Genomic DNA, 27789 nt, shown 5'->3' with positions numbered 1-27789 from the left:
AACTAGATTATCAAATATTATCTAAGGAAGTAGATAATGGGAGATTTGTCATTCTAGAAATCCTAACACAAAATATACGTTTAGTCCTTTGTAACATATATGCGTCCAATACACTACAAGTGGAATTTTGGGATTCTATTGTATAGGAAATTACTACAATTAGTAGATGTTAATTTGATAGTGGCCGGGGATTTTTATTTAACTGTCTATCCATTATTAGACAGATTACAGACAAAGAATCCTTATAGATATAACAAGGAAGCTACGTTTTTTCGAAATTTTATGAAAAAATGAAAACTTAGATGTCTGGCGCAGCCAGAATCCAGATTCCAAACAATTTACATGTGAATCTAAATCTTATCGTACATTTTCCAGGATAGATATGTTTTTAACGAGTGAATACATGGCTCGTTTTGAGACTAAGGCAGACATTAAGGAGATTTTGATCTCGGATCACGCCCCAATTACCCTGTCAAAGTTAAGAAGCCCCAGGTAAACTGGAGTGGGAATGCTTTTTTTTTTCCTACATTTTTATTAAATGATCAAGGATTCAGGAATTGGCTGATAGGAAAATGGATGGAGTTCAAGTTCCACAACCAGGAATATATATATATATATATATATATATATATATATATATATATATATATATATATATAAACCAGAGATATTCTGGGAGACGCAAAGGCAGTACTTAGAGGAGAAATTAAGGCTTTTATGGTAAAAAAAAAAGAGATGTTGGAATCCAAGAGATCTGCAACTGGCCAACCACCTTAGGAATAAATACATATTTCTTTCATGTAATTAGCAAGAGTCCATGAGCTAGTGACGTATGGGATATACATTCCTACCAGGAGGGGCAAAGTTTCCCAAACCTTAAAATGCCTATAAATACACCCCTCACCACACCCACAATTCAGTTTTACAAACTTTGCCTCCGATGGAGGTGGTGAAGTAAGTTTGTGCTAGATTCTACGTTGATATGCGCTCCGCAGCAAGTTGGAGCCCGGTTTTCCTCTCAGCGTGCAGTGAATGTCAGAGGGATGTGAGGAGAGTATTGCCTATTCGAATGCAGTGATCTCCTTCTAAGGGGTCTATTTCATAGGTTCTCTGTTATCGGTCGTAGAGATTCATCTCTTACCTCCCTTTTCAGATCGACGATATACTCTTATATATACCATTACCTCTGCTGATTCTCGTTTCAGTACTGGTTTGGCTATCTGCTATATGTAGATGAGTGTCCTGGGGTAAGTAAGTCTTATTTTCTGTGACACTCCTAGCTATGGTTGGGCACTTTGTTTATAAAGTTCTAAATATATGTATTCAAACATTTATTTGCCTTGACTCAGAATGTTCAACTTTCCTTATTTTTCAGACAGTCAGTTTCATATTTGGGATAATGCATTTTAATTTAACATTTTTTACCTTAAAATTTGACTTTTTCCCTGTGGGCTGTTAGGCTCGCGGGGGCTGAAAATGCTTCATTTTATTGCGTCATTCTTGGCGCGGACTTTTTTGGCGCAAAAATTCTATTTCCGTTTCCGGCGTCATACGTGTCGCCGGAAGTTGCGTCATTCTTTGACGTTATTTTGCGCCAAAAATGTCGGCGTTCCGGATGTGGCGTCATTTTTGGCGCCAAAAAGCATTTAGGCGCCAAATAATGTGGGCGTCTTATTTGGCGCGAAAAAATATGGGCGTCACTTTTGTCTCCACATTATTTAAGTCTCATTTTTTATTGCTTCTGGTTGCTAGAAGCTTGTTCTTTGGCATTTTTTCCCATTCCTGAAACTGTCATTTAAGGAATTTGATCAATTTTGCTTTATATGTTGTTTTTTTTTCTTTTTGCAAGATGTTCCACGTTGCAACTGAGTCAGAAGTTACTTCAGGAAAGTCACTGCACAGTGCTGGAGCTACCAAGCTAAGTGTATCTGCTATAAACTTTTGGTATCTGTTTCTCCAGCTGTTATTTGTATTGCATGTAATGTCAAACTTATTAATGCAGATAAAATTTCCTTTAGTACTGTTACATTACCTGTTGCTGTTCCGTCAACATCTAATTTTCAGAGTGTTCCTGATAACATAAGAGATTTTATTTTTTAAATCCATTAAGAAGGCTATGTCTGTTATTTCTCCTTCTAGTATACATAAAAGTCTTTTAAAACTTCTCTTTTTTCAGATGAATTTTTAAATGAACATCATCATTCTGATACTGATAATGGTTCTTCTGGTTCAGAGGTTTCTGTCTCAGAGGTTGATGCTGATAAATCTTTGTATTTGTTCAAGATGGAATTTATTCGTTCTTTACTTAAAGAAGTGTCATTTGCATTAGAAATAGAGGATTCTGGTCCTCTTGATTCTAAATGTAAACGTTTAAATAAGGTTTTTAAATCTCCTGTAGTTATTCCAGAAGTGTTTTATCTCCCTGATGCTATTTCTGAAGTAATTTCCAGGGAATGGAATAATTTGGGTAATTTATTTACTCCTTCTAGACGTTTAAGCAAATTATATCCTGTGCCATCTGACAGATTAGAGTTTTTTGAGACAAAAATCCCTAAGGTTATGGGGCTATCTCTACTCCTGCTAATGTACTACTATTCCTACGGCAGATAGTACTTCATTTAAGGATCCTTTAGATAGGAAAATTGAATCCTTTCTAAGAAAAGTTTACTTATGTTCAGGTAATCTTCTTAGACCTGCTATATTTTTAGCGGATGTTGCTGCAGCTTCAACTTTTTGATTAGAAGCTTTAGAGCAACAAGTAACAGATCATAATTTTATAGCATTATTATTATTCTATAACATGCTAATAATTTTATTGGTGATACCATCTTTTGATATCATTAGAGTTGATGTCAGGTATATGTCTCTAGCTATTTTAGCTAGAGAAGCTTTATGGATTAAACTTGGAATGCTGACATGTCTTCTAAGTCATCTTTGCTTTCCCTTTCTTTCCAGGGTAAATAATCATTTTAGTTCCTTTCCTTACAAGGAACAAGAGCCTGATCCTTCATCCTCAGGAGCGGTATCAGTTTGGAAACTATTTCCAGTTTGGAATATATCCAAGCCTTATAGAAACCTATAGCCAGCTCCTAAGTACCTATGAAGGTGCGGCCCTTATTCCAGCTCAGCTGGTATGGGGCAGATTACGTTTTCTTCAAAGAAATTTGGATCAATTCCGTTCTTAATCTCTGGTTTCAGAAACATTGTTTCAGAAAGGTACAGAATTGGCTTCAAGTTAAGGCCTCCTGCTAAGAGATTCTTTTCTTTCCCGTGTCCCAGTTAACACAGCAAAGGCTCAGCATTTCTGTAATGTGTTTCAGATCTAGAGTTGGCTGGAGTATTTATGCCAGTTCCAGTTCTGGAACAGGGGCTGGGGTTTTATTTTATCTCTTCATTTGTACCAAAGAAGGTCAATTCCTTCAGACCAGTTCCGGATCTGTCATTATTGAATCGTTATGTTAGGATACCAACATTCAAGATGGTTACTGTAGGACTATCCTGCCTTTTGTTTAGCAAGGGCATTATATGTCTACAATAGATTTACAGGATGTGTATCTGCATATTCCGATTCATCCAGATCACTTTTAGTGTCTGAGATTCTCTTTTTAGACAAGCATTACCAGTTTTGTGGCTCTACCGTTTGGCCTAGCCTCAGTTTCAAGAATTTTTTTCAAAGGTTCTCGGTGCCCCTTTTTTCTGTAATCAGAGAATAGGGTTTTGGTATTTCCTTATTTGGACGATATCTTGGTACTTGCTCAGTCTTCTCATTTTCGAAGAATCTCATACGAATCGACTTGTGTTGTTTCTTCAATTTCATGGTTGGAGGATCAATTTACCATTCAGTTCATTGATTCCTCAGACAAGGGTAACCTTTTTAGGTTTCTAGATAAATTCAGTGTCTATGACTCTGTCCTTGTCGGACAAGAGAAGTTTAACATTGATATCAGCTTGTCAAAACCTTCAGTCACAATCATTCCCTTTGGTAGCCTTATGCATGGAAATGTTGGGTCTTAGGACTGCCGCATCAGATGCGATCTCCTTTGCTCGTTTTCACATGCGACCTCTTCAGCTCTGTATGCTGACCCAATGGTGCAGGGATTACTCAAAGATATCTCAATTAATATCTTTAAACCGATTTTACAACACTCTCTGACATGGTGGACAGATCACCATCGTTTAGTTCAGGGGGCTTCTTTGTTCTTCCGACCTGGACTATAATCTCAACAGATGCAAGTCTTACAGGTTGGGGAGCTGTGTGGGGGTATCTGACGGCACAAGGGGTTTGGGAATCTCAGGAGGTGAGATTTCCGATCAATATTTTGGAACTCCGTGCAATTTTCAGAGCTCTTCAGTCTTGGCCTCTTCTCAAGAGAGAGTTGTTCATTTGTTTTCAGATAGACAATGTCACAACTGTGGCATACATCAATCATCAAGGAGGGACTCACAGTCCTCTGGCTATGAAAGAAGTATCTCGAATTTTGGTTTGGGCGGAATCCAGCTCCTGTCTAATCTCTGCGGTTCATATCCCAGGTATGGACAATTGGAAAGCGGATTATCTCAGTCGCCAAACGTTGCATCCGGGCGAATGGTCTCTTCACCCAGAGGTATTTCTTCAGATTGTTCAAATGTGGGAACTTCCAGAAATAGATCTGATGGCTTCTCATCTAAACAAGAAACTTCCCAGGTATCTGTCCAGATCCCGGGATCCTCAGGCGGAGGCAGTGGATGCATTATCACTTCCTTGGAAGTATCATCCTGCCTATATCTTTCCGCCTCTAGTTCTTCTTCCAAGAGTAATCTCCAAGATTCTGAAGGAATGCTCGTTTGTTCTGCTGGTAGCTCCGGCATGGCCTCACAGGTTTTTGTATGCGGATCTTGTCCGGATGGCCTCTTGCCAACCGTGGACTCTTCCGTTAAGACCAGACCTTTTGTCTCAAGGTCCTTTTTTCCATCAGGATCTGAAATCCTTAAATTTAAAGGTATGGAGATTGAACGCTTGATTCTTGGTCAAAGAGGTTTCTCTGACTCTGTGATTAATACTATGTTACAGGCTCGTAAATCTGTATCCAGAGAGATATATTATAGAGTCTGGAAGACTTATATTTCTTGGTGTCTTTCTCATCATTTTTCTTGGCATTCTTTTAGAATACCGAGAATATTACAGTTTCTTCAGGATGGTTTAGATAAGGGTTTGTCCGCAAGTTCCTTGAAAGGTCAAATCTCTGCTCTTTCTGTTCTTTTTCACAGACAGATTGCTATTCTTCCTGATATTCATTGTTTTGTACAAGCTTTGGTTCGTATAAAGCCTGTCATTAAGTCAATTTCTCCTCCTTGGAGTTTGAATTTGGTTCTGGGGGCTCTTCAAGCTCCTCCATTTGAACCTATGCATTCATTGGATATTAAATTACTTTCTTGGAAAGTTTTGTTCCTTTTGGCCATCTCTTCTGCCAGAAGAGTTTCTGAATTATCTGCTCTTTCTTGTGAGTCTCCTTTTCTGATTTTTCATCAGGATAAGGCGGTGTTGCGAACTTCTTTTGAATTTTTACCTAAGTTGTGAATTCCAACAACATTAGTAGAGACATTGTGGTTCCTTCATTATGTCTTAATCCTAAGAATTCTAAGGAGAAATCGTTGCATTCTTTGGATGTTATTAGAGCTTTGAAATATTATGTTGAAGCTACTAAGTCTTTCCGAAAGACTTCAAGTTTATTTGTTATCTTTTCCGGTTTTAGAAAGGCCAGAAAACTTCTGCCATTTCTTTGGCATCTTGGTTGAAATCTTTAATTCATCTTGCCTATGTTGAGTCGGGTAAGACTCCGCCTCATAGGATTACAGCTCATTCTACTAGGTCAGTTTCTACTTCCTGGGCGTTTAGGAATGAAGCTTCGGTTGATCAGATTTGCAAAGCGGCAACTTGGTCCTCTTTGCATACTTTTACCAAATTCTACCATTTTGTTGTATTTTCTTCTTCTGAAGCAGTTTTTGGTAGAAAAGTACTTCAGGCAGCGTTTTCAGTTTGAATCTTCTGCTTATGTTTTTTCATTAAACTTTATTTTGGGTGTGGATTATTTTCAGCAGGAATTGGCTGTCTTTATTTTATCCCTCCCTCTCTAGTGACTCTTGTGTGGAAAGATCCACATCTTGGGTAGTCATTATCCCATACGTCACTAGCTCATGGACTCTTGCTAATTACATGAAAGAAAACATAATTTATGTAAGAACTTACCTGATAAATTCATTTCTTTCATATTAGCAAGAGTCCATGAGGCCCGCCCTTTTTTTGTGGTGGTTATGATTTTTTTGTATAAAGCACAATTATTCCAATTCCTTATTTTATATGCTTTCGCACTTTTTTCTTATCACCCCACTTCTTGGCTATTCGTTAAACTGAATTGTGGGTGTGGTGAGGGGTGTATTTATAGGCATTTTAAGGTTTGGGAAACTTTGCCCCTCCTGGTAGGAATGTATATCCCATACGTCACTAGCTCATGGACTCTTGCTAATATGAAAGAAATTAATTTATCAGGTAAGTTCTTACATAAATTATGTTTTTATATGCAATTCCAGGACAAGGAAAGCTGGAAAAAATATCAAGAAGCTAAACTGGAAAGAGAAACCTTCCTTAATAAACAACTGGTTAAAGCAGAGATAAAGAATAAAGCCAGTTTTGATGAATTTGGCCCCAGATCTTCAAAGTTTTTGGTCAATATTGTTAAAAGTAGGAAAAAACAAAACAATATAGAAGCTATAACAGTAGGGGATTAGCGTCTGACAAATATCAACGACATACAGAAAGCTTTCTTTCAGTATTTAAAAACGTTTATGCTAAGGACCTGATTCATTAAGTAATAAAGAAGCTTTCTGGAGATCACTGAACCTACCTAAAATTACTATAGATTCTTTAGTTGAATTGAATAGGGAAATACAACAGGATGAAATTATACAAGCTATTAAAGATGCTTTCAATTTAAAAGCCCCTGGACTAGATCAGATCCCGGCTGAGTTCTACAAGATATTAGCAGAGCATATTACTCCCACTCTTGCTTCCCTTTATAATAAATATTATCTACAAAATGAAATGTTATCTAATCTCTTTACAAAATCCAATATAGTGTTAATTCACAAAAAAGATAGGGACCCTGAGTCTATGGACTCCTATCTTCCTATTTCTCTCCTCAATACGGATTATAAAATCCTTGCATCTATCATAGCGAAGCAACTTAAACAAGCTTTAGATGCTCTTATCCACTTAGATCAGACAGGATTCATGCAAGGAAGAACAGCACAAAAAAATATCAGAACGGTTTTAACGATCATTGAGTTCTGCCAAAATAAAAAGAATATACGGGAAAATAAGAAACAGAGTGTGGAAGATTTCGCATTAATTACGTTGGACGCGGAAAAAGCATTTGATTATGTAACAAAAGTATTAGACAAGGGAGGAGCAGTTGATGTAGCATATCTAGATTTCAGCAAAGCATTAAGGACAGAAAACAAAGTGTCTTAGTAAATGGAGTTCATTCAGCAGAGGGGGCTGTTACTAGTGGTGTTCCTCAGGGGTCAGTTCTGGGGCCTGTTTTGTTTAACATATTTATCTGCGATATCAGCAAAGGGCTACAGGGGAAAGTATGTCTCTTTGCAGATGATACAAAAATTTGCAACAGAGTTTATGTTCCAGGGGGGTAGACAAAATGAGAAGTGATATACAACAATTGGAGGATTGGACAAACGACTAGGATCTAAAGTTTAACACAGCAAAGTGTAAAATAATGCATTTAGGGAAGAAAAATCCAAACGTTAATTACAGACTCAATGACACTTTTACTGACTGTTACAGACGAGGAACAGGACTTGGGAATTATTATTTCAGATGATTTAAAACTTAGTAAACAATGTAGTAATGCAGCGAGTAAGGCTAGCAGAATGCTTGGATGTATTGGTAGAGGTATTTGCAGCAGAAATAGTAAGGTTCTTATGCCTCATGTTGAGTATTGTGTGCAGTTCTGGAGACCATATCTTCAGAAGGATATTAACAAACTTGAATCTGTGCAAAGGAGGGCTACCAAAATGGTACATGGTCTAAAAAATAAAACTTACCAGGATAGGCTCAATGACCTAAATATGTATAGCTTAGAGGAGAGAAGGGAAAGAGGTGATATGATAGCAACTTTCAAGTACATTAAAGGGTTTAGTAAAACTGAGGCTGTGGGTATTTTACATAAAATGGAAAATTCAAGAACAAGGGGTCATGAGCTCAAGCTAAAGGGTAGTAGATTCAGGAGTAATTTGAGGAAGCACTTCTTTACAGAAAGAGTGATTGATTTATAGAATAAACTTCCTCAAGAGGTAGTAGCAACAAACACTGTGGGGGACTTTAAAAATGCATGGGACAAGCATAGGGCTATCCTACGAACTAGATAAGTTTATACTGTTAGGTAAGGTCGGGCAGACTTGCTGGGCCTATGGCTCTTATCTGCCGTCAATATCTATCTCATGGGATCATTTGTTCACTTCACTTGAAAATTTTGGGATATCCGGGCATTTTCTAAATTTTATTAAACTGTTATATAGTAAGCCTGCTTTCTCTTTGATAATTAATGGTAATATAACCCCAAATATTTATCTTGAGCAAGGGACTAGACAAGGCTGTCCACTCTCTCCTCTTCTATTTAATATTTCTTTATAATCGTTGGCAATTTCTTGTAGAAAAACGCTTGAAGGGGTTTTGATCGGGGGAAGGAACCATGTGTTATCACTTTATGCAGATTATATTATATGTTAAAAATTCGAAGGTCTTTATTCCAAAATTACTAGAGATCTTGAAAATATATAGCTCTTTGACTGGGTATAAAATCAATACAAACAAGTTAGAAATATTATGGATTATTAAACATAAGAACAGTTTAACTGAAAATCCCTTTTCTTTAGCAATGCAAAAGTATCTTGGAATAATGCTTGCTAAAGATCCTAATCAGTGGTATGATTTAAACTATCCTCAGCTATGGAATAAAATCTTGACATCTATACGTGATTGGTCTAGTCTTCCATTTTCTCTTTCTGCTAAAATCTCCCTGATTAAAATAATAATCTTCCCTAAAATATTTTCCTAATACAGAATCTACCAGTATTTATCCGCTGTAAAGATATTAAAAGCTTTTTATTCATATTGTACCAAATTTTTTCTATGAAAAAGCTGACATGTAATAAAGAGGAGGAAGGTATGGCGCTGCCTGATATTAAGATATATAATTGGGCAAGTATGGCTAAAATAGCGTTAGAATGGTTATCGGGGACAGATTATATTACAACTCTCAAGTGGAAGAGAGTATTATCTTTCCGTATGCTCTTAAGACACTCCCACATTTGTGTATCATTAATATGCTCAAACTTAATATCCCAAAGTTTACTTTTTTAAACATAATAAAGGCCTGGAACAAGATCTGCGATGGGCTGGGAATAGATAATGCCTTTTCTTCTCTCCTCCCCATTGCTGGAAATCCGGAGTTTGAACCTGGATTAGATTCCAGACTATATCATATATGGGCACAAAAAGGGCTTAAATATATGGCTCAATGTATAAATGAGGAAACATGTTCTATTAAACTATTTGAACAATTGGTACAAGAATTTGGTATTAGGAATAAAGATTTCTTTGCATACCTACAGGTTAGGCATTTTATCTCAGTAAAGGAGATCTGCAGAAGAGGAACGCTCACTTTAGGAATCCTAGATATAATAATTAAAATGTATAAAGCCGGCCTCCACTCTACATCTCTCCTTTATAAAAACTTTGTAGCACATCAAGGAAAAAAGGATATTAGCCTAGTATATTCCAAATGGTTAGTGGAGCTTGAGAACTTGCAATTTGCTGACTTTAAAGACGTTTTTATTAGAATCAACAAATATACAACATTGGTAATTAGGAAAGAGTCACATATGAAATTGATAAACAGAGCATATATTACTCATTGTATGAAGTCTAAATGGAATTTGACTGAGAGAAATCTATGCTCTAGATGTCAGCTAGGGGAAGCTGATCTCTTGCATTGTTTTTGGCAATGTCCTAAAGTTAAAAAATTATGGTGTCAGATTTGATTCTGGCTGAACAGATTTTTAAGTAGTAAAATTACGCTTAATAAGTATTATATCATTCTATTGTGTGAGGAGAGGTACATTCAGAACAAATAACTTATTAATTTAGCCATACTAATTGGTAGGCAACTCATTCTTAGATCATGGAAAGATAAGCATAGTCTTAGCTTCCAAGTTTTTCTACAGGAAATTAGATTCCAGATAGCAGTAGGGCAATGTGAGGTTCTAAATAACCCGGACAGTAAAGTTAATCAGTTTTTAAAAAAATGGGATAAGGTACTCCTTTTTCGACAAACTTTCAGCTTCAAATTCTTTATCCTATGAGACAAATGACAGAATTTATTACAGCTGTTCTGGCTTCGGATTGGTATACTGTGGAATGGAAAAATATCCTTTAAATCTGGAGAGTCGGAAGGGGTCCCAGAGGGGAGGGGAACCAAAAAAATATGTTGTTGTTTTTTTTTGTTTGTTTATTTTTTTTTGTTTGTTTTTTTGTTTTGTTTTGGCTTTATTTTGTTTGTTCTGTTTGTGCTGTTGTCGCTTGCTATAATTTACATAGCCGTAATGACAGGTGTGAGTAGGACATTTATTAGAAATTCATAAATACTTGGGAGTCGAGAGTTCTTTTTTTTTTTTGGGTTCATTATTTGAAAAAGAGTTAAATCTAGGCTATAATAGGAGACAGTATGTATTAGTTGGCCAAATCATAATATGAGAATTAGGAATATATAGCCAGGCTATAATAGGAGAGATAATTGTTTGGTTTTGTTTTTTCGTTTCTGTATAATAGATAAAATTGCAACAGGTTTGTGCGTTATATTGTCAAAAGCTGAATGATTCGTTGGAGCTAATAATTTAAATATTGATCTTGTAATGGAGATTTATGCCTGTCTATTCAAGAAATGTATTTTATTTCTTTTTTTTCTCCCTTCTGATACCGTAATAATGTATAAACATTCCTGTTGTTGATTAATAAAAAGGAAAAAAAGAAAAGTGTGGTCTTTGCCCAGTAAGGTTTTTCAGGTAATTTGATATAGTATGTATTTTCAGAAATAGAGCTGAAGGCAACAAGGGCAACCATCAAAGCTGCCAAAAATTACAGCAGAAGCAGGGAACCGTAGACTTTCGTTGATTTTACCATTGTCATTTGGTTAGTCTTTGGCAGTTCAGACTAATTGTTTGTCCTTCAGTTAATTGTTCCCAATAGTATTTCTATAGACTAGCGTAGCTACAAAGGAGGACATTTTTGGTATCTAACCAACCTAAGAGAACTTGGGTTTTGGATATCTTTCTGGTAGGACTGAATTTTTGGTTTCTTTTTTTGATTCCTAATATTTTTAAGAATCCAATTATTAAAGGGACACTAAAATTAAACTTTCATGATTCAGATAGAGCATACCGTATTGAGACTTCTCATTTTACTTACATTAATAAATTGTAGACTTTTTATACGCATACTTTGAGGCAACAGTTTGGTTCCTAAATATTTGTTTTTCTAGGGTAAATACGTTCAAATAAAGTGGGTTACACTTTTTAGAAGGTCTGTAAACTTTTAGTAATTAAATATCTCCCCCCGCCCCGAGATTTGGAATGCCCTTACCAGATAATATAAATGTAGGAATTTTCTTTCTGAATTTGTATCTGTTCTCCATATTTTGAATATTTCCACAATGGGCTGTTTATTTATTTAATGTAAGAGAATGTAAGCAGCATTTGTTGAAAGTTCCATGGTTTCTCTGACCTAAAAAGAAGTTTCACTTTCCTCCCTTGTCTTCATATACTTCATAACTTTGGCGCTGACAAATACCAATAAAGGTGCTTGGAATGTGTGAGAGAGAATCAGATAAATTCATTTTTTTCATATTCAAAGTTTTTTGTTTTTTTTACCTATGCCTCTGAGCTATCTGAGGTTCAAATCCCCTTCTTCTTTTTTTCTCTCTCTCCAAGTATATTGTTTCTTTCATGTAATTGGCAAGAGTCCATGAGCTAGTGACGTATGGGATATACAATCCTACCAGGAAAATGCCAATGTTTATTGCGTCATTTTTGGTGCGAGAATTTTTTTGGTGCGAAGGTACGTCTGGTAATGCAAATTAATTATTTCTGGCATCTTAGTTGACGCCGAGTTTCCTTGCACAAGGTTACGTCTGAATGATGTGAATGTGTCATTTCTGGATGTTGTTAGCGCCAAAAAAAAATAATTTTGCGTTGTGCATCATACTTGGCACCAAATAATTTCATTATTTAAACCCCCATTCCTATTTGCCTCTTGCCTTTTTCTATGTCAGAGGGCTATGCTGTTTGCATTTTTCCCATTCCTGAAACTGCCATATAAGGAATTTGATAATTTTGCTTTAGATGTTTTTTCTCTTACATTTGCAAGATGTCTCAATCTGATCCTGTCTCAGAACCACTGTTGGATTTATGCTGCCTGATAACAGTTTTACCAAAGATAAGTGTATCTGTTGTAAATTAGTTGAGATTATATGTCCAGCGGTAGTATGTAACAGTTGTCATGATAAACTTTTACATGCAGAGAATGTATCCATCAGTAATAGTACAATGCCCCTTGTTCCTTCAACATCTAATGTACATGATATTCCTGTGAATATAAAATATTTTATTGCTGTTGCAATTCAGAAGGCGTTGTCTGCTATTCTGCCTTCTAATAAAAGTAAAAGGTCTTTTAAAACTTCTCATAAAGTTGATGAAATTTCAAATGACTGACAACATACTGAATTATCCTCCTCTGATGAGGATCTATCTGACTCTGAAGATCCTTCCTCAGATATTGACACTGACAAATCTATTTAAAATGGAGTATATTCGTTCCTTGTTAAGAGGTGTTGATTACATTGGATATTGAGGAAACTAGTCCTCTTAATACTAAAACTAGTAAATGTTTAAATTCTATTTATAAACCTCCTGTGGTTACTCCAGAGGTTTTTCCAGTTCCTGATGCTATTTCTGATATGATTTCTAAGGAATGGAATAGGCCTGGTACTTCTTTTATCCCTTCTTCAAGGTTTAAAACATTGTATCCTTTGCCAGCAGTTAGTTTGGAGTTTTGGGAAAACATCCCCAAAGTTGATGGGGCTATTTCTACTCTTGCCAAATGTACTACTATTCCTATGGAAGATAGTACTTCCTTTATGGACCCTTTAAATAGGAAACTTGAATCTTATCTAAGGAAAGCTTATTTATATTCTGGCTATCTTCTCAGGCCTGCCACTTCTATGGCTGATGTTGTAGCTGCATCAACTTTTTGGTTGGAAAGTTTAGCGCAACAGGAAATGTATCCTGATTTGTCTAGCATTGTTTGCTTGCTTCAACATGCTAATCATTTTATCTGTGATGCCATTTTTTATATCAAAATTGATGTTAAATCTATGACTTTAGCTATTTTAGCTAGAAGAGCTTTGTGGCTTAAATATTGGAATGCTGACATGGTATCTAAGTCTAGATTACTATCTCTTTCTTTCCAAGGTAATAATTTATTTGGATCTCAGTTGGATTCCATTATTTCAACTGTCACTGGGGGAAGGGAGTTTTTTGCCTCAGGATAAAAGACCTAAGGGTAAATCTAAAGCTTCTAACCGTTTTCGTTCCTTTCAACAAAATAAGGAACAGAAACCTAATCCTTCCCCCAAAGAATCTGGTTCCAATTTGAAACCTTCAAGTTGGAGTAAATCCAAACCATTTAAGAAACCAAAACCAGCCCCCAAGTCTGCATGAAGGTGCGGCCCTAATTCCAGCCCAGTGAGAAGATTTTTTTCTCTCACACATCCCAGCAAATCCAGTAAAGGCTCAGGCTTTTCTGAAGTGTGTTTCAGACCTGGAGCTTTCAGGGGTAATTATACCAGTTCCATTTCAGGAACAGGGTCTGGGGTTTTATTCAAATCTATTCATTGTCCCAAAGAAAGAAGATTCATTCAGGCCAATTCTGGATCTGAAAATTTTGAATCGTTTTGTAAGAGTGCCAACTTTCAAAATGGTGACTATAAGGACTATTCTGCCTTTTGTTCAGCAAGGGCATTTAATGTCCACCATAGACTTACAGGATGCATATCTTCATATTCTGATTCATCCAGACCACTATCAGTTTCTGAGATTCTCTTTTCTAGACGAGCATTACCAATTTGTCGTTGTTCCATTTGGCCTAGCGACAGCTCCAAGAATCTTTTCAAAGGTTCTCTGTGCCCTACTCTCTGTGATCAGACAGTGGGGTTTTGCGGTGTTTCCTTATTTGGATGATATCTTGGTACTAGCTCGGTCTTTACATTCTGCAGAATCTCACATGAATCAACTAGTGTTGTTTCTTCAAAGACATGGTTGGAGGATCAATTTACCAAAAAGTTCCTTGATTCCTCAGACAAGGGTCACCTTTTTAGGTTTCCAGATATGGACACTGAATCTAACAGACAAGAGATGAATAAAATTGATTTCAGCTTGTCGAAACCTTCAGTCTCAATCATTCCCTTCAGTAGCTATGTGCATGGAAGTTTTAGGTCTCATGACTGCAGCATCGGATGCAATCCCCTTTGCTCATTTTCATATGAGACCTCTTCAGCTTTGTATGCTGAATCAATGGTGCAGGGATTATACAAAGTTATCACAATATCCTTAAATCCCAATGTTCGACTCTCTCTGACTTGGTGGTTAGATCACCATTGTATAGTTCAAGGTGCCTCTTTTTTCATCCAACAAGCAAGTCTTTCAGGTTGGGGAGCTGTCTGGGGATCTCTGACAGCACAAGGGGTTTGGAAATCTCAAGAGGTGAGGTTACCAATCAATATTTTAGAACTCTGTGCTATTTTCAGGGCTCTTCAGGTGTGGCCTCTGTTGAAGAGAGAACCGTTCATTTGTTTTCAGACCGACAATATCACAACTGTGGCATATGTCAATCATCAGGGTAGGACTCGCAGTCCCCAAGCTATGAAAGAAGTATCTTGGATACTTTCTTGGGCAGAATCCAGCTCCTGTCTAATTTCTGTGGTTCATATCCCAGGTATAGACAGTTGGGAAGCGGATTATCTCAGCCGTCAGACTTTAGATCCAGGGGAGTAGTCGCTCAATCCAGAGGTGTTTTCTCATATTGTTCAGATGTGGGGTCTTCCAGAAATAGATCTGATGGCTTCCAATCTAAACAAGAAACTTCCCAGGTACCTGTCCAGGTCCAGGGATCCTCAGGCGGAGGCGGTGGATGCATTAGCAGTTCCTTCGTGTTACCAACCTGCTTATATTTTCCTGCCTCTAGTTCTTCTTCCAAGAGTGATCTTCAAGATCATCATGGAACAATCGTTTGTGTTGCTGGTAGCTCCAGCATAGCCTCACAGGTTTTGGTATGCGGATCTTGTTTGGATGTCCTGTTGCCAACCTTGGCCACTTCCTTTAAGACCTGACCTTCTGTCTCAAGGTCCGTTTTTCCATCAGGATCTCAAATCATTAAATTTGAAGGTATGGAATTATAACGCTTAGTCATAGAGGTTTCTCTGACTCAGTGATTAATACTATGTTACAGGCTCGTAAATCTGTTTCTAGGAAGATTTATTATCGAGTTTGGAAGACTTTTATATTTCATGGTGTTCTTCTCATAAATTCTCCTGGAATTCTTTTAGAATTCCTAGAATTTTACAGTTTCTTCAGGATGGTTTGGATAAAGGTTTGTCTGCAAGTTCCTTGAAGGGAAAAATCTCTGCTCTTTCTGTTTTATTTCACAGAAAGATTGCTAAGCGTCCTGATATTCACTGTTTTGTGCAGGCTTTGGTCTGTATCAAGCCTGTCATTAAATCAATCTCTCCTCCTTGGAGTCTTAATTTGGTTTTGAAGGCTTTACAGGTTCTGAATTCTAACAACATTAATAGAAAATTGTTGTTCCTTCTTTGTGTCCTAATCCTGAGAATTCTTTGGAGAGATCCTTACATTCTTTGGATGTTGTAAGAACTTTGAAATATTATGTTGAAGTTACTAAAGATTTCAGGAACAATTCTAGTCTATTTGTTGTCTTTTCTGGTCCTAGGAAAGGTCAGAAAGCTTTTGCCATTACCTTGGCATCCTGATTAAAGCTTTTGATTTATCAGGCTTATTTGGAGTCAGGTCAGGCCCCGCCTCATTCTGCTAGACTTCACTTCATGGGCTTTTAAGAATGAAGCTTCAGTTGATCAGATTTGCGAATTAGCAACTTGGTCTTCTTTGCATACATTTACTAAATTCTACCGGTTTGATGTATTTGCTTCTTCGGAAGCAGTTTTTGGTAGAAAAGTTCTCCAAGCAGCTGTTTCAGTTTGATTCCTCTGCTTATGTTTGTTTTTTCTTTTAATTTATGAGAATAAATTTATATTTTGGGTTGTGGATTAATTTTTTCAGCGGAAAATGGCTGTTATTTTTATCCCTCCCTCTCTAGTAAATCTTCTGTGGAGTTCCACATCTTGGGTATTACTATCCGATACATCACTAGCTCATGGACTCTTGCCAATTACATGAAAGAAAACATAATTTTTTTAAGAACTTACCTGATAAATTAATTTCTTTCATATTGGCAAGAGTCCATGAGGCCCACCCTTTTTATGGTTGTTATGATTTTTTGTATAAAGCACAATTATTTCCAAATTCCTTTTTTGGTGCTTTTTACTCCTTTCTTTTTCACCCCACTACTTGGCTATTCGTTAAACTGAATTGTGGGTGTGGTGAGGGGTGTATTTATAGGTATTTTGAGGTTTGGGAAACTTTGCCCCTCCTGGTAGGATTGTATATCCCATACGTTACTAGCTCATGGACTCTTGCCAATATGAAAGAAATTAATTTATCAGGTAAGTTCTTGCATAAATTATGTTTTCTTGGCTATACAGGAACTAACTTAAACAGGAAGGGAAGTGGTGTATATATTTATGGGTTGGATCTACACGCTGAAGGGTAGCAGGTTTGGTAGTAATTTATGGAGACACTTCTGCACAAAAAGGGTGGTTGATTAATGGAGTAAGCTTCTATTAGAGGTAGTAAGGGCAAACACTGTGGGGGACTTTAAAAATGCCTGGGATAAACATAAGACTAACACTTTATGGGAAATGTGTACAGACTTGGGTTTATAGTTATCAGCCGTCAAAATCTGTTTTTATGTTTCTATCTTGCTTGGTCAATTACCAGTTATGTACTAACCAAGTTTTTCTTACCATTGTTTTTTTTCTTACAATCAGTAGTGTTTAACCCTTTCCCACCATTAGGGTGTTCCACGCCATCCTAACTCCGCTGGGCTTTAGCGCCATTGGGATGGCATAAAATGTCCTAGCCGTTTGGCTATTCTGAAGCCATAGCCAATTCGTAAATGTGATCGTGGGCTAGATGGCGTGCCTAGCATTATTAAAATCACTCAATCCCATCAACAATCTCATGATTTAAATTTTTTACTTATTTGTTTACATTTCCGACAAATAAGTCCCGGCAGGAAAGGGTTAAAGACTTAATTTACTATGTTTTAATGTAAAACAAAATATAAAACAGAAAAAGAAGGTATTAATCTCATTCATTTTGGTGTTTCCAGCAGGTTTCGGTTGGGAGAATGATAATCAAGAGGACAAAAATGTCCAGGGACAGATTTGCTATGAATGTTCAGAGATGGTGAAAATTAACCCACATCTAAGAATTCGCACTAGTGAAGGGGATCCATTTACGTGCATCATATGTTTCAGAAGTTTGAGAAAAACTGGAGATATTAAGAAGAACAAGAAATCTTGCTCAAAAGAGAAATCTTACATTTGTGATAAGTGTGGGAAAGATTTTGCAGATAAGTCAAGCCTTTCAAGACACTCTAAAACGCACATTAAGGAGAGACCGTTTTCATGTTCTGTTTGCGGAAAAACATTTTCCTGTAAGACTCATGTTGTTGTTCATGAAAGAATCCATACGGGTGAGAGACCTTTTGCATGCAAGCAATGTGGTCGAAAATTTATAAACAACTCGCACCTCGTTTTGCATCAGGTGGTGCACACCGGAGAAAAGCCATTTGTATGCAACGTTTGTGGACAACGCTTTACCCGTAAATCCAGTGTCATCAAACACTCCAGCATCCACGCCGAGACGAGACCCCATGTGTGCAATGTGTGTGGAAAGGGCTACTGCCAATATGCAAACTTGGTCGTACACCAAAGATTACACACAGGGGAGAAACCTTATGTCTGCAGTCATTGTGAGCGAGGATTTATATGCAAGGACACTATGCTGAGACATCAAAGAACTCACACTGGAGAGAGGCCGTTCCCGTGTACTGAGTGTGATAAAACTTTTACAGATAATCGGTCTCTTATTAGGCATAAACGTGCCCATCAAGAGGAGATAAATAAAACGTAGATTTTGTAGTCTGCTATTAAGAGATCAAAAAAATGCATGGGGCATACAAAGAAAAATGATTCAACTCAGGTTGTGTACCTATACTAATAAACTAATCATGGGTTTACTTATTTGTAACAAGAAAATATATTAGAATAGATAACCAGGTTAGACGGTAAGGGCCTATAAATATTGGGTGTTGGGAGACGGGAAAATAATCTAGAAAAGAATACTATGTAGACATGTTGGCAGTAATTAAATAAGTGTAGGGCTAAGAATTAAAAGGGTTTTCCATGAACGCATACTGAGCTAGCAGGGTGCACATCTTGAGCACATGCACGCTCCTAAACCTATCTCTGTATGATCTTATGGATAAGACCTAGATTTAAAGAAAGGAGACCAAAAATAAGTAGTGAATTTCATATTAGTTATATACATTGGAAAGTCTAAAAATGTATGCGTTATCTGGAACATTTAGCGTTTAATTTTTACTTCTTTCTCTCTTTAAGCAGAAAATATTTTGATAAATATCTAATCAGTGAGATTTAAGTTGATTTCTATGGCAGAAGTGCTCAGGGCTTAATCTGATTTATAATTTTGTGGTTATATACAAGGCATCGTTTTGCTCAACATTAGTATTGATAAAGATTTATATGGAAAACTGTATAGTTATTTTTCTGTTAATAAAGTTCTTTAGGTTCCATGTCCTTGGTGTATGATGCATTGTAACCCATCTGTGTTTACGTGTAGTCTCATTTACAGAAACATAAGGGACGGTGCCACATTTCGTAAACATAATGAAAACAATAACCACCAATTTTGGTTCATTAACTACTGCTAATTATTTTTTGCTTTATGCCAGTCATTTTTTTGTACCCAAATGTTATAAAAAGCTTCTTTTTACTGACCTTTTGGAAATCTAAAATCTGCCTCTACTATTGGCCTATTAAAATCTGCAAATGTAGCGGAATAACATAAATTATGCTTACCTGATAGTTTCCTTTTCTTCCGTTGGAAAGAGTCCGCAGCTGCATGAATTACTTTTGGGAAATAAGAACCTGGACACCAGGAGGAGGCAAAGACACCCCAGCCAAAGGCTTAAATACTCCTCCAACTTCCCTCATCCCCCAGTCATTCTGCTGAAGAACAAGGAACAGTAGAAGAAATATCAGGGTGAAAACCAAAAGGTGCCAGAAGAATAAAAAGACGACCCACATTCAAGAAAACGTGCGGGGAGCTGTGGACTCTTTCCAACAGAAGAAAAGGAAATTATCAGGTAAGCATAATTTATGTTTTTCTTCCTACCTGGAAAGAGTCAACAGCTGTGTTCATTACCTTTGGGAAAACAATACCCAAGCTAAAGAGGACACTGAATGCCAAAACGGTGGGGGGGGGGGGGGGGTACAATAGTCAGCTAATTCTGAGGGAACCAGGCCTGAAACCACTACCCAACAAAAAAAAACTACTTTAACTGAAGTTGGGAAAACAGGAAGGAAAAGAATCCCCCAGAAGCCTGGCAAGAGACTCAGCTTGGAGCCAACAGTCCTCCAAGAGACACCGTAGCGCAACAGACAGTCCCCAACCACACACCCCTACCAGTAAGGTGAACCCTGGCCGACAAATCCCAAAGGGACAAGGCAAGGAAAATCAGAAGGAAACCGTAAGGTTATCCAAAACCCAAAAAGGGAACCCTTCCGAACCAAACGAATCCAAACAGATCCATGGTCTAAGACCGGGCAGGAAAACAAAGATGATCTCTAAACATTGTGCGACAGTACAGAAAACATAATTTATGTAAGAACTTACCTGATAAATTCATTTCGTTCATATTGGCAAGAGTCCATGAGCTAGTGACATATGGGATATACAATCCTACCAGGAGGGGCAAATTTTCCCAAACCTCAAAATGCCTATAAATACACCCCTCACCACACCCACAATTCAGTTTAACGAATAGCCAAGTAGTGGGGTGATAAAGAAAGGAGTAAAAAGCATCAACAAAGGAATTTTTAAATAATTGTGCTTTATACAAAAAAACATAACCACCATAAAAAGGGGGGGCCTCATGGACTCTTGCCAATATGAAAGAAATGAATTTATCAGGTAAGTTCTTACATAAATTATGTTTTCTTTCATGTAATTGGCAAGAGTCCATGAGCTAGTGACGTATGGGATAGCAATACCCAAGATGTGGAACTCCACGCAAGAGTCACTAGAGAGGGAGGGATAAAAAAAACAGCCATTTTTCGCTGAAGAAAATTAATCCACAACCCAAAATATAAGTTTATTCTCATAAATGAAAGGAAAAAACTTTAAACATAAGCAGAAGAATCAAACTGAAACAGCTGCCTAAAGAGCTTTTCTACCAAAAACTGCTTCCGAAGAAGCAAATACATCAAAACGGTAAAATTTAGTAAATGTATGCAAAGAAGACCAGTTGCTGCTTTGCAAATCTGATCAACTGAAGCTTCATTCCTAAAAGCCCACGAAGTGGAGACTGATCTAGTAGAATGAGCTGTAATTTTCTGAGGCGGGGCTTGACCCGACTCCAAATAAGCTTGATGAATCAAAAGCTTTAACCACGATGCCAAGGAAACAGCAGAAGCCTTCTGACCTTTCCTAGGACCAGAAAAGATAACATACTAGAAGTCTTCCTGAAATCTTTAGTAGCTTTGACATAATATTTCAGAGCTCTAACCACATCCAAAGAATGTAATGATCTCTTCAAAGAATTCTTAGGATTAGGACACAAGGAAGGGACAACAATTTCTCTATTAATGTTGTTAGAATTCACAACCTTAGGTAAATATTTAAATGAAGTCCGCAAAACTGCTTTATCCTATTGAAAAATCAGAAAATTCACAAGAGAGAGCAGATAATTCAGAAATTCTTCTAGCAGAAGAGATGGTCAAAAGAAATAACACTTTCCAAGAAAGTAGTTTAATGTCCAAAGAATGCATAGGCTCAAATGGAGGAGCCTGTAAAGCCTTCAAAACCAAAGTAAGACTCCAAGGAGGAGAGATTGATTTAATGACAAGCTTGATACAAACCAAAGCCTGAACAAAACAGTGAATATCAGGAAGCTTAGCAATCTTTCTGTGAAATAAAACAGAAAGAACAGAAATTTGTCCCTTCAAAGAGCTCGCAGACAAACCCTTATCCAAACCATCCTGAAGAAACTGTAAAATTCTAGGAATTCTAAAAGAATGCCACGAGAATTTATTAGAGGAACACCATGAAATGTAAGTCTTCCAAACTCGATAATAAATCTTTCTAGAAACAGATTTACGAGCTTGCAACATAGTATTAATCACAGAATCAGAGAAACCTCTATGACTAAGCACTAAGCGTTCAATTTCCATACCTTCAAATTTAATGATTTGAGATCCTGATGGAAAAATCGGACCTTGAGACAGAAGGTCCGGCCTTAATGGAAGTGGCCAAGGTTGGCAACTGGACATCTGAATAAGATCCGCATACCAAAACCTGTGAGGCCATGCTGGAGCTACCAGCAACACAAACGATTGTTCCATGATGATTTTGGAGATCCCTCTTGGAAGAAGAACTAGAGGCGGGAAAATATAAGCAGGTTGGTAACACCAAGGAAGTGTCAATGCATCCACTGCTTCCGCCTGAAGATCCCTGGACCTGGAAGGGTACCTGGGAAGTTTCTTGTTTAGATGAGAAGCCATCAGATCTATTTCTGGAAGACCCCACATCTGAACAATCTGAGAAAACACATCTGGATGGAGGGACCACTCCCCTGGATGTAAAGTCTGACGGCTGAGATAATCCCCCTCCCAATTGTCTATACCTGGGATATGAACCGCAGAAATTAGACAGGAGCTGGATTCCGCCCAAGCAAGTATCCAAGATACTTCTTTCATAGCTTTTGGCCTGTGAGTCCCACCCTGATGATTGACATATGCCTCAGTTGTGATATTGTCTGTCTGAAAACAAATGAACGGTTCTCTCTTCAACAGAGGCCGAATCTGAAGAGCCCTGAAAATCACACGGAGTTCCAAAATATTGATTGGTAATCTTGCCTCTTGAGATTTCCAAACCCCTTGCGCTGTCAGAGATCCCCAAACAGCTCCCCAACCTGAAAGACTCGCATCTGTTGTGATCACAGTCCAGGTTGGACAAACAAAAGAGGCCCCTTGAACTATACGATGGTAATCTAACCACCAAGTCAGAGATAGTCGAACATTGGGCTTTATGGATATTAATTGTGATATCCTTGTATAATCCCTGCATCATTGGTTCAGCATACAAAGCTGGAGATGTCTCATGTGAAAATGAGCAAAGGGGATTGCGTCCGATGCTGCAGTCATGAGACCTAAAACTTCCATGCACATAGCTACTGAAGGGAATGACTGAGACTGAAGGTTACGACAGGCTGAAACCAATTTTAAACGTCTCTTGTCTGTTAGAGACACAGTCATGGACACTGAATCTATATGGAAACCTAAAAAGTTGACCCTTGTCTGAGGAATCAAAGAAATTTTGGTAAATTGATCCTCCAACTATGTTTTTGAAGAAACAACACTAGTTGATTCATGTGAGATTCTGCAGTCCAAATAAGGAAACACTGCAATACCCCGCTCTCTGATTACAGAGAGTAGGGCACCGAGAACCTTTGAAAATATTCTTGGAGCTGTCGCTAGGCCAAAATGAAGAGCGACAAATTGGTAATGCTTGTCTAGAAAAGAGAATCTCAGTAACTGATAATGATCTGGATGAATCGGAATATGAAGATATGATGAACAAAAGGCAGAATAGTCGTTATAGCATGATTACCCCTGAAAATTCCATGTCTGAAACACACTTCAGGAAAGCCTGAGCCTTTACTGGATTTACTGGGATGCGTGAGAGAAAAAAATCTTCTCACAGGTGGTCTTACTCTGAATCCTATTCGGTACCCCTGAGAAACAATACTCAGAATCCATTGATTTTGGACAGAATTTGTCCAAACATCCTTGAAAAATCTTAAACTGTCCCCTACCAGCTGAGCTGGAATGAGGGCCGCACCTTCATGCGGACTTAGGGGCTGGCTTTGGTTTCTTGGCTTGGATTTATTCCAATTTGAAGAAGGTTTCCAATTGGAAACAGATTCCTTGGGGGAATGATTAGGTTTATGTTCCTTATTTTGTCGAAAGGAACGAAAATGGTTAGAAGCTTTAGATTTACCCTTAGGTCTTTTATCCTGAGGCAAAAAACTCCATTCCCCCCAGTGACAGTTGAAATAATCGAATCCAACTGAGAACCAAATAACTTATTACCTTGGAAAGAAAGAGATAGCAATCTGGACTTAGAAGTCATGTCAGCATTCCAAGATTTAAGCCACAAAGCTCTTATAGCTAAAATAGCTAAAGACATAGATTTAACATAAATTTTGATGTATTTATAAATGGCATCACAAATAAAATGATTAGCATGTTGAAGCAAGCGAACAATGCTAGACAAATCAGAATCCAATTCTTGTTGCGCTAAATTTTCAACCAAAAAGTTGATGCAGCTGCAACATCAGCCAAAGAATTTGCAGGCCTGAGAAGATGACCCGAATATAAATAGGCTTTTCTTTAGATAAGATTTAAGTTTCCTATCTAAAGAATCTTTAAAAGAAGTACTATCTTCCATAGGAATAGTAGTACGTTTAGCAAGAGTAGAGAGAGCCCCATCAACTTTGGGAATCTTTTCCAAAAACTACAATGTAACTGCTGGCAAAGGATACAAAAAACCTTGAAGAAGGAATAAAATAAGTACCAGTCCTATTCCATTCCTTAGAAATCATATCAGGAACTGGAAAAACCTCTGGAGTAACTACAGGAGGTTTATAAACAGAATTTAAACGTTTACTAGTTTTAATATCAAGAGGACTGATTTCCTCAATATCCAATGTAATCAACACCTCTTTTAACAAAGAACGAATATACTCCATTTTAAATAAATAAGTAGATTTGTCAGTGTCAATATCTGAGGAAGGATCTTCTGAATCAGATAGATCCTCATCAAAGGAGGATAATTCAGTATGTTGTCGGTCATTTGAAATTTCATCAACTTTATGAGAAGTTTTAAAATACCTTTTACGTCTATTAGAAGGCGGGATGGCAGACAAAGCCTTTTGAATAGAATCAGCAATAAATTATTTTAAATTCACAGGTATATCTTGTACATTAGATGTTGAAGGAACAGCAACATGCAATGTACTATTACTGATGGACACATTATCTGCATGTAAAAGTTTATCATGACAACTATTACACACCACAACTGGAGATATAGGCCTCTATTTAACAAGGTCTGGCAGACCCGATCCGACAGTGCGGATCAGGTCCGCCAGACCTCGCTGAATACGGAGAGCAATACGCTCTCCGTATTCAGCATTGCACCAGCAGCTCACAAGAGCTGCTGGTGCAACGCCGCCCCCTGCAGACTCGCGGCCAATCGGCCGCCAGCAGGGGATGTCAATCAACCCGATCGTATTCGATCGGGTTGAATTGCGGCGATGTCTGTCCACCTCCTCAGAGCAGGCAGACAGGTTATGGAGCAGTGGTCTTTGTGACCGCTGCTTCATAACTGCTGTTTCTGGCGAGCCCCGTAATCTCCACAAGTTTACAACAAATTCACTTAGCTTTGATAGAACTGTTATTTAGCAGCAGGGTTCCAACAGTGATTTCTGAGACAGGATCAGATTGAGACATCTTGCAAATGTAAGAGAAAAAACAACATATAAAGCAAAATGATAAATTTCCTTATATGGCAGTTTCAGGAATGGGAAAAAAATGCAAACGGCATAGCCCTCTGATAGAGAAAAAAAGCAAGAGGCATATAGAAATGGGGTTTAAAATAATAAAAATATTTGGCGCCAAGTATGACGCACAACACAAACAGAAAAAAAAAATTGCCGTTAACAACATCCGGAAATGACACACTCGCATCATTGAAGACGCAACCTTGTGAAAGGACTCGGCGTCAACTAAGATGCCGGAAGTGAGGAATTTGTGTCATCGAGCGTAACTTCACACCAAAAAATCTCGTGCCAAAAATGACGCAATATACTTTGGCATTTTGCGCCCTCGCGAGCCTAATCCTGCCCGTGAATTTAAAATGACAGTCAATTGAAAAAAAGACTATACCCCAGGTAAGAAATACATTTTTCTTAAAAAATGCATTTCCCAAATATGAAACTGGCAGTCTGCAAAAGGAAATATACTGAAAACCTGAATCATGGTAAATATAAGTACAATACATATATTTAGAACTTTATATAAATACATAAAGTGCCAAACCATAGCTGAGAGTGTCTTAAAGGGATACTGAACCCAAATGTTTTCTTTCGTGATTCAGATAGAGCATGCAATTTTAAGCAACTTTCTAATTTACTCCTATTATCATTTTTTCTTTGTTCTCTTGCTATCTTTATTTGAAAAAGAAGGCATCTAAGCTTTTTTTTTTTTTGGTTCAGAACTCTGGATAGCACTTTTTTATTGGTGGATGAATTTATACACCAATCAGCAAGAACAACCCAGGTTGTTCACCAAAAATGGTCCGGCATCTAAACTTACATTCTTGCATTTCAAATAAAGATACCAAGAGAATGAAGAAAATTTGATAATAGGAGTAATTAGAAAGTTGCTTAAAATTTCATGATCTATCTGAATCATGAAAGAAAGAATTTGGGTTCAGTGTCCCTTTAAGTAATGAAAACATACTTATCAAAAACAAAATTTATGCTTACCTGATAAATTTCTTTCTCTTGTGGTGTATCCAGTCCACGGGTTCATCCATTACTTGTGGGATATTCTCCTTCCCAACAGGAAGCTGCAAGAGGACACCCACAGCAGAGCTGTCTATATAGCTCCTCCCCTAACTGCCACCCCCAGTCATTCGACCGAAGACAAGCAAGAAAAAAAGGAGAAACTATAGGGTGCAGTGGTGACTGTAGTTTAAAAAAAAACAAGAAAAAACACCTGCCTTAAAATGACAGGGCGGGCCGTGGACTGGATACACCACAAGAGAAATACATTTATCAGGTAAGCATAAATTTTGAAGGGAGAGACAAGGCAGGAACTTAAATGGAAGGCACCACTGCCTGTAAGACCTTTCTCCCAAAAATAGCCTCCGAAGAAGCAAAAGTATCAAATTTATAGAATTTAGAAAAGGTATGAAGTGAAGACCAAGTCGCCGCCTTACAAATCTGTTCAACAGAGGCCTCATGTTTAAAAGCCCATGTGGAAGCTACTGCTCTAGTAGAATGAGCTGTAATTCTTTCAGGAGGCTGCTGGCCAGCAGTCTCATAGGCTAAGCGTATTATACTTCTTAGCCAAAAAGAAAGAGAAGTTGCCGAAGCCTTTTGGCCTCTCCTCTGTCCAGAGTAGACAACAAACAAAGCAGATGTTTGACGAAAATCCTTCGTAGCTTGTAAATAAAACTTTAAAGCATGAACCACATCAAGATTGTGTAATAGACGTTCCTTCTTTGAAGAAGGATTAGGACATAGTGAAGGAACAACAATCTCCTGATTGATATTCTTATTAGATACCACCTTAGGAAGAAACCCAGGTTTGGTACGTAACACTACCTTATCTGCATGGAAAATCAGATAAGGGGAATCACATTGTAAAGCAGATAACTCTGAAACTCTTCGAGCCGAGGAGATTGCTACTAAAAACAGAACTTTCCAAGATAAAAGCTTAATATCTATGGAATGCAAAGGTTCAAACGGAACCCCTTGAAGAACTTTAAGAACTAAATTTAAACTCCATGGCGGAGCAACAGGTTTAAACACAGGCTTGATTCTAACTAAAGCCTGACAAAATGCCTGAACATCTGGAACCTCAGCCAGACGTTTGTGCAAAAGAATAGACAGAGCAGAAATCTGTCCCTTTAAGGAACTAGTTGACAAACCCTTCTCCAATCCTTCTTGGAGAAAAGATAATATCCTAGGAATCCTGACCTTACTCCATGAGTAACCCTTGGATTCACACCAATGAAGACACCATATCTTATGATAGATTTTCCTGGTGACAGGCTTTCGAGCCTGAATTAAGGTATCAATGACCGATTCGGAAAAAGCATGCTTTGATAGAATCAAGCATTCAATCTCCAAGCAGTCAGACGTAGAGAAATTAGATTTGGATGTTTGAAGGGACCTTGAAGTAGAAGGTCCTGCCTTAGTGGCAGAGTCCATGGTGGAAAGGATGACATGTCCACCAGATCTGCATACCAAGTCCTGCGTGGCCACGCAGGGGCTATCAAGATCATTGAAGCTCTCTCCTGCTTGATCTTGGCAATCAGACGAGGGAGCAGAGGAAACGGTGGAAACACATAAGCCAGGCTGAAGTACCAGGGCGCTGCTAGAGCATCTATCGG

General features: G+C 37.7%; 1 protein-coding gene across 2 annotated transcripts in view; it reads left to right on the top strand.

Moving 5' to 3' along the window:
* LOC128667145 (zinc finger protein 436) overlaps positions 1-19121 on the top strand; it is a 135094-nt gene extending 115973 nt beyond the window's left edge. The window contains exon 10 of one of the 2 annotated variants that reach the window (XM_053722070.1): positions 17633-19121. In XM_053722070.1, the coding sequence (XP_053578045.1) occupies positions 17633-18435 (803 nt within the window). In that variant the 3' untranslated portion in view covers positions 18436-19121. Of the gene's footprint in view, positions 1-17629 lie in introns of both variants that reach the window. The other variant, XM_053722069.1, reaches the window with a different exon arrangement.
* Positions 19122-27789: the final 8668 nt, after the last annotated feature.

Source organism: Bombina bombina, chromosome 7, assembly GCF_027579735.1.
Source record: "Bombina bombina isolate aBomBom1 chromosome 7, aBomBom1.pri, whole genome shotgun sequence".
Classification (NCBI taxonomy): domain Eukaryota; kingdom Metazoa; phylum Chordata; class Amphibia; order Anura; family Bombinatoridae; genus Bombina; species Bombina bombina.
This window is presented reverse-complemented; position numbering and strand designations above follow the sequence as displayed.